At 49.1% G+C, this 8,253-nt stretch overlaps 1 protein-coding gene across 1 annotated transcript; it reads right to left on the reverse strand.

Annotated features, from left to right (window-relative positions):
- Nucleotides 1-756: 756 nt before the first annotated feature.
- Nucleotides 757-7,823, reverse strand: ZNF438 (zinc finger protein 438). The gene is made up of 3 exons (XM_023740638.1): nucleotides 7,743-7,823; nucleotides 3,693-5,572; nucleotides 757-2,069 (listed from the first exon to the last, which is right to left on the reverse strand). Exons 1-3 carry the CDS (start codon nucleotides 7,821-7,823, stop codon nucleotides 1,454-1,456), a joined length of 2,577 nt encoding a protein of 858 aa, XP_023596406.1. The 3' UTR covers nucleotides 757-1,453.
- Nucleotides 7,824-8,253: the final 430 nt, after the last annotated feature.

An 8,253-nucleotide genomic window follows, 5' to 3' on the forward strand; every position in this document is an offset into this window, starting at 1 on the left:
GTACTGAATGGTAACAGTTTCATTGCTAATCCAGGAGCTCTGAAAACACCCAGCAGTGGGGGGCGGACACCACCTCTGTGAAACGGCGGAGCGCAATCCATCAACCAAGCAAAACCCATCACATTCTCCACCCTACTTTCTCATTCTCGCATTTACAAAACTATTTGCAAAAAGCCAAGGACTGAGTTCTCCCTGTTTCTATTACTCGCGCCAAATCGTGCCTACAGACACTTGCTTTTCAAACTCGAAGGTAAAAAAGAAGACTTGAGACCCACTACCGTATCAATGGGAATTCAGTTTTTCCTTTGTTACAGGAAACTTCCTTAAGTACAGAAGTATGTGACGATGATGTGTGGGCCAAGCTCCAGGTGAACAGGGCTGACTACATACACAACGCTTTCATTCAAAGGCCAAGATTTTATTAGGACGAATGTTCAGACTCCCCCCTTGTAAGAAAATGATTTTGCAGCCAGGATGGTCAGAAACTTCAGATGGCAACTTGTCTGATTCGAAGTAATTTCCCAGGAATTTAAGAGGCAGTTATCTGCTCTTGACTTCCAAGGAGAACCTCAGCTCCAACGGCGTATCGCATCTAAAATCCATCAGCTAACGACAAACCCTCCGCAGTTACTTGCAAGTGAGGAAAAGCCGCGTAGACACAGAGACATCTGGACTGAACTATCTCGTTCACTCCCAGCCTGTAAATTTTCTGGCCCCAAAGACTACTTGAAAATGACTTTTTACCAAGAAAGCAGATTTTCTTTCTTTTTTTTTTTTTTTAGCTGAAGTACTATAAAAATTTTGATTGCTTTGATGTGGAACACTCCAGCTATAAGACTTGCCAACAACTAATCTTCAAGGCAATGTGCGTTTAAGAAAATAGCAGAATTAAAAAAAACAAAACAAAAAACTAAGACCTGAAAACACGGATTTTCAATTATGATAGATGACAACCTTATTAAATATACTGCTGTAGAGCATATTCAAATACACCAGAGAATTTAATAAATATCAACATTTACCATCCAACTTGATACTGTTTGAGACTAAGATAGTTTTGCCACGTGGGAACGTTGGTCAGCCTAGTAAGCGGAAAGCGTATGAACAGAAGGACGCGTACCCGTGTTTTCACTGAAAACTGTATTTGAAGAACAGCCTATAAACCTCCAAGTTTCAGTCTCCAAATCTGGTACTTTTCATTTATTCTGAAAGGAAGGCTAAGACACTGAGGGTTGGTACACAGAATTTTAAAGTAAAGTCTGCATATGGCTGAAAAAGATCCACCAAGGGCATGGATTTTATAAGAAAATAAAACTATGTACAAAGTCACTTCTGTTCATTAATGCTGAGCCGAACTTGCTTGGTTTGATAATTAAGTACCACGAACAAAACACAAGCTTTCGGAGAAAGGTGCGTGTAAGGCCTTCCTTAACCCCCCTCTGTCTACACTGTTTCATTTTTCAATTTCACTGGAAGACTCAGTTGCCCCCCGGAGGGAGAATGCATTTAGAATTGTCCAGAGCTTGGAAGGGTCTTCACAATTATGCTGCTGCCCCCAGTGCAGCAGGAGTTCCTCTCTCCTTCCCAGGGTCTGTGCGCAGAGGAGGCAGTTGAAGCCCAAATGGGAGCAAAAGACGATGGTGTCAGGAGTGGGATGGGTAGGGCCCTGGGGGCCTTCTCCCGGCGCACTCGCTCCCGGCTGGGCTTCTCCATTTTTCATTTGTATCTGCATGTTAGTCTGTTGATGAAGGCGGAGTTGCCTTTTCAACTTAGGAAACGCGGTTAAGTCCTCCTCAGAGGAACAATGCTTAACTAGCTTTCTTCTCTCGGGATACTGTTTCTGGTAAGGAGTAACATGTTTAACCAGTTCTTCCTGAGCTCCTTTGCTGCCTGGTAAAATCTCTTCCTGTAATCGGCCCTGAATTTCCTCTCCGTGAACATACAGCAAATGAAACTTTATTTCTGCAAACGACTGGGTAGTGATCTGACAACGGCCACATCTGATTTGTAATTTGACTTCGTCCACTTGGTTTAGAAAGGGGTCTTCTTCCAGGCTTGATTTGTTTTCCCTGAAAAGGGGGAAAATAGTCTATATAAGATTTTATGGAGAAACACAGTTTGAACTTTTCCTTTCAGCTCTTACCCTTCATGGATCTAAAACACCCCCACCGATGAGAAGTACGAAAGGCCCAAACCAGGTGCCATCGAGTCAAGTCCAATTTATGGTGACTTCATCCACGTCAGAGTAGAACTGTGCTCCATAAGGTTTGCCATGGCTGATTTTTCGGATGTAGATCGCCAGGCCTTCCTTCGGAGGCACCTCTCTGGGTGGACTTGGAACGCCGACATGCTGGTTCACAGCTGAGCGTGTTAACCATTTGCACCAGCCAGGCACTCCAAGAAGTACAAAGGCTGGAGTAAACAGAGCACAGGAAGACACGCAGCAGAGGCCACAGTGAAGGCCGCCTGTCACCCCTGCCTGGGCCACACATTTCTCAAGCTCTGGGTGTCATTTCCCTTTCTGCATCTCCCCAGCTGAGCGTGTTATTCTTTGGGGTCATGGACATGGAGGATTCAGGTAACACCAAGTCAATTCTTTGGGGTCATGGACATGGAGGATTCAGGTAACACCAAGTCAAGCACGGCAGGCACATGCTTGGCTCCATTGAAGGCAGCTGTCCCCACCACCCAGATGTGGCCCTCGCTAACCTTGGGCACAAATGCAGACTGGACGCCATACCTAAAAATCAACATCTAACTAACAGAAGATAATTAAGAGGTGAGGTTTCTTGAGGGAGGCTGCTATTTAGGCAAATACCACTATCTGGAAGGGGACAGAAATGCTTCAAGGAAACCAGAAGAACTGTAGAAAAACAAGGGGAAAATAGGACAATGAATGTGACAGAGTAAGCCAAAATTGAACTGAAAGCACAATTCGTATTTAGAACAACTGGATGATTAAGAAGGATGAGGGACAGAGGATCTGAGCTGCTGGAAGATGGGTGAGTCTCACGGTACTGATGAGGACAGTTTCAATGAAACTCCCTCCTGGTCCCCTGGGGGACCGGGGACACCCAGGACCACGTCTCTCAGCCTACACTGACGGTGTGTCCCTGGCTCACTTCTGGCTCTCCAATCACTTAGCCTGCTAGTTCATAATCTTAGGACCTGCGAAAAGGCCATGACACAGGACAAAGCTCATCTGGCCCGATGGCAAGCACCGGGTAAGTGTCAGGGTGAGGTCTGGTCACCTCGGGTCCGATCCACACAGCAGACCCACCCCGAGTCCCAGCCGTGGGTCAGCCTGTGTGCTCGGGTGAATGTTGTTCTTTAGGTATAAATTCTGTGCACGTGATTTTGGGGGACACCACTTGTAAACACTCTAAGGAGCCATATACAATAACTTCCAATTTCCTATTTCAGATACAAATTAATCTTCTACCTCCTTACTGTCCCCCGTGTACCTCAAACAGGCATTTATGTCCTGGCTTAACAGAGGTTAAAATAATTAAAATCCATGTCTGATCAGAAACTATAGAAAATTAAGGTTGCTCTGCACAGCACTCAGGGGAATACTTGAACCTGAGGGCTGTTTTGACAAACCGGATGGCTACAGAGAATAGGAAATCTCAGCGTCTCCTCCCGCTCAGAACAGACCTCCTGGCTGGCCCTCTGTTTCCGTTAGCACTCACCTCTGCGCTGGGCCCTCGGTCCCTCGCACCCTAGGGTCTCTGGTCTTTGGCATGTCGCCTGGCTGCGGTTCGCTGGGAGAGGGCTCGGTGCTGATCGCGACCCTGTGCACTTCTTTCAGATGGCCAAAATAGACCCTGACGTGACCGAACACTTTGGCGCAAAACTCACAGCAGACGAGTCTCCGGGGACGGCTCTCGCCATGGTGAAGCTTCATGTGTGTGCTCAGGCTGCCAGGACGGACGTAGGTCTTGTGGCAGACACGACAGCTGTAAGGCTGTCTGTTAGTGTGTGTGTCCATGTGCTCTTGGAGGTGCTGCTTGAACTGGAAGTGGTGGCTGCAGACCTGACACCTGTGCCGAGGCTTCCTCAGGCCAGCACATCCGTTCTTGAAGGCAGAGCTGCGCTTAGTGGAAGGACTGTCACTCCGCTCACCGCCGAGGGCTTCAGAATTGTGCGGGTGACTTCCCGCCGCGTCCTGCCCCTGGCCGCCGGGAGTTGGGGACTGGAGCGTGGCTGCAGGAGAAGCCGGGGCGGCCAGTGCTGGCATGACAAGGATGGGCTTGGGCATGATGCTGCGGTACTTTTTCACAGGTCTTTGCTCTGTGGATTCTTGGAGATCGGTTTTTACTCTTTCTTTACCGTTTCTACACTTATTAATGACGCATCTCCTCCGTTTCCCCTGAAACGTCAAGATCTCATCGGGCAGCTTGCGTTTCCTCGCTCTCCTCCTGGCTGCCCCGCCGCTCAGTTTTGCTTTGTGGCTGGGGTCTAGCTTGGGGGCTGGACAGAAGGCGCTTTCACTGGGGCTTTGCCTCGACACCTGTGGCACAGGGGTCTTGTCAGCCATTTTGGTGGCTACTTTAAAGCCTTCTGGGATGGAGGAGTCGGCCCTGTGCCCAGGTAAAGACAAATCTGCAGTGTGCTCAATTTTGCAAACCTCTGTTGTGTTCACTCTTGAGTAGGGTGAGATGGGCAGCTCACCGCTGGCGACCGAGGAGCTCACCGGAACTGCACCGCCCACAGCTGCCGGGGACAAACTGGTCATGGCTTTCGCCAAATGGGCCGCGGGAGGTTTACCGCGGGTCTTCTTGCTCGTCCAGTTTGCCATCCCTGAAATCCTCGTGCAGGCCTGCTCCACTGTGGGCTCCCGGGGGGCAGACGGGCGCAGGGTGCCTGCAGTGTTCACAGCTCCACGGCTGGGCATCAGCGGAGGGCCCGAGGCACGGGGGCCACCTCCACCAGGCACCGCAGCCGGGGCTTCCTCTCGTGACAGCGCCGGCTCAGGGGCTGGGGCGTTGTGGGGGAGTTCCGGCTGGCTGGCTGGGGGACAGGGCATCCGAGGGCACGGCTGGCTTTGGGTGGGAGGTTTGCTGTAGCTTCTCTCCAGGGAGCTCGGGCTGGACTTCTGTCTCAATGCCTTGTCCTTTCTCGGGGGCTGGTACCGAGGAATAGGCAGTTTAAGGTTTTCAGGCAGGGGCATTCTGGGTTTCTGGCCCGGCTGCGCTGAGGTGACAGGGGGCAAAGCGACAAGGGAAAACGTCCCCTCCTGGCCAGCGACCTGCATCAGGGCATAGTTCTGGGAGGGCATCACCAGTGGCTGGGAGCTGACGGAGGGCCCCGGATGAGGGTGGTCAGAGAGTGACGGGGAATGACATGGCAGCACCCTGGAGGTCAGGACTTTGGGCAGAATCTTGGGTGCAATGCTCCTAAACTGGCTCTTGCTCGGCACACCTCTGCCGCTCTGTACTGTCCCAGGAGGGGCGTCTGAGTCACCTGCAATGACAACACAGGAGGTCACCGTTGTGTCACCATCTGCTGCTGAGAGTTCAGACACGCACCTGAACGTTTCCTCTGCACAGAACGGGTTCCCCAAGGAGCCCTGGGGGCACAGTGGTTACGTGCTCAGCTGCTAAGGGAAAGGTGGGCACTCTGGATTCACCAGCCGCTCTGTGGGAGCAAGATGTGGCGGTCTGCTTCTGGAAAGGTGACAGCCTTGGAAACCCTATGGGGCAGTTCCACTCTGTCCTACAGGGTTGCCATGCGTCGGAATAGGCTCTGTGGCAGTAGGTTAAATGCATTCCTTGACCTCCCCGGCACCCTTCCTGTGTCCTTCAAGACCCAGCTTAAAGGTCAACTCCTCCCCATCTCCCCCAAAGATTTTATTATGATTTTCCTCTGTAATTCCATAAAACTTAAAAAAAAAAACAAACCAGTTGCCACAGAGCTGAGTCTGACCCACAGCGACACCACGGGTGTCAGAGTAGACCTGTGCTCCACAGGGTTTTTACAGCAGTGACCTTTTGGAAGCAGCTCGCCAGGCCTTTCTTCTGAGGTACCTCCGGGTGGGCTCAAACTGCCAGCCTTTCGGTTAGTAGCCAACTGTGTTAACCATTCACGCCACCCAGGGACTCCACAGCGCCTATTATAACACACAGCATTTTCCACAATAATTTCTCTATTTATGTGCGTCACTCCTGTTAAGACACGGAGCTTCTTGAGAGCCAGGGCTCTGTCCCTCTCATCCTTGTTTTCCACCAGTCCAGCCTCTCTATCCAATTCTGACTCATCTCCCCAGGCCCAGGGCAAACCCACCTCCGTTCCTAGTCTCCCGAGCTGCAAAGTTTCTCCTCTGGTTGCCTTCTCTGGCAGGTTTGCTGCGCATTTTAGCTGTTTTATATACACGTCTTGCTTTCCCTACTAAGCTTAAGCTCTGTGAAAGTGAAGCTCACATTTGATTCATCTTGGTATTTCCCACAGTATCTTTGGCATGAAACAAATGTTGCTCGTATCAAACACATTTTTCACTCAACTTCAGGGGGCACCATCTGACCCGCTGGCAGTGTGATTTGTTTTGCACGGTGGACGGATTCCAGACTGAACGCGAGCTTTGTTGCTATTTTCCCATGTGACTTGTGAATTTCTCCTCACACCCTTCAAACTGTTTATGTGTGCTTTTGCAATTAAATCAGTAGTACTGAAAAAGCTGATGTGACACCTTTTTAAAAAATGTTGAAGAAAAACAAAAAGATATCAGGTGATAAGTAAAGATACAGAGACAACATAAAAAACAGACAAATCACACAGAAAGCTCCTTCCAGGCCACTAATAGGAACAATTCTACCTGATGGAATAACACTTCATACTCCCTGGACTTATTAGCCTGAATGAAGACCAATTACTACTACTCTAAGGGAAAAATGAAGGAAACGTTTTGATACACTTTTAGGGACTGGATCGATCATCGAGTCTATTCCTTTAAGCTTCACGGTCACATGAATAATAATAATGGTCTTGGCATCTAAACAACAGATTGGGAGAGGGGAAGGGAGAGAAGAGAAAACCCCGCATCATTTATATCTAGCTCATACTCCTAACTGATTGAACAGAAAATACAGCAAGAAGAGCTGGAAGAAAGGCTATTTTGTCGTTAATGATATCAGTCATAAAAAACCCCAAAACCAAACCCGTTGCTGCTGATTGGGTTCCGACTCACAGAGACCCTACAGGACAGAGGAGAACTGCCCTAGAGGGTCTCCAAGGGACGGCTGGTGGATTCAAACTGCCAACCTTTTTATTAGCAGCCAAGCTCTTAACCACTGCACCACCAGGGCTCCGATATCGACCATAAACCCTCTTAAAATATGTGACAATACTTCGTCACAGCACAGGCCGTATCACCTCATTGTTTGATGGTTCTACAACTGTTGGATGGTTCTACATCTCAATAAAAGCCCAGGTCCTAACAAGACCTGAAAGGCTCCCAGGAACCTCTCTGACTTCTCTCTTCCACTCCCTCCCCCACCAGCCACAGTGGTCTCTTTGCTGTTCCTTAACTTGCCGGAAAAGGAGCCCAGACTGCGCAACAGCTAAGCGCCAGGCTGCTAACCCAAAGGTTGGAGGTTGGAACCCACCCACCACTCTTCGGGAAGAAGATCTGGTGATATCTTTCCGTAAAGATTACAGCCTAGAAAACCCTGTGGGGCAGTTCTACTCTGTCACACAGGGTCGCTAGGAGTTGGAATCGACAGCATCAGACAACAACAACTTGCCAGACACGTTCCCTCCTCAGAGCCTTCGCACTTGCTGTTCCCACACTCTTCTTCCAGGTAAACCCCCAGTACTCCCTCCATTGTCTCCTTCAAGGTTCTGTTCAAAGGTCCTTTTCTCGTGACCCCCTTAGAGAAAGATGTACTCCCACTGTGGCCTCCCTAGTCCCCTGTTCTGCTTTAAGGTTCTCCACAGCACTTCCTCTGTCGACTGTCTTATGTTTATGGTCTGCCTCGTGCCACTGGAATGTAAATTCCTTGAGGGCAGGGAGTTCTGTCTGTTTTGTCCATTGCTGTCTCTTCAGGGCCTGGAACAGGCGCCTAGCATATGGTAGGTTCTCAGTAAATACTTGTTGGGTTTGTAAGTGGTGATAAAGTGACCAATGAGAGAAATAAAGAATTGAAAGAGGGAGCCTAGGAAATCTTCTTAAAAATGGAAAAAAAGAAAAAAAAAAAAAAAAGCTCAGAATTTAAAAGAGAATTTTGACATTTCTCAATTTTGAAAATTATAAAA

Source organism: Trichechus manatus, unplaced genomic scaffold (genome assembly GCF_000243295.1).
Source record: "Trichechus manatus latirostris isolate Lorelei unplaced genomic scaffold, TriManLat1.0 scaffold00160, whole genome shotgun sequence".
Classification (NCBI taxonomy): Eukaryota; Metazoa; Chordata; class Mammalia; order Sirenia; family Trichechidae; genus Trichechus; species Trichechus manatus.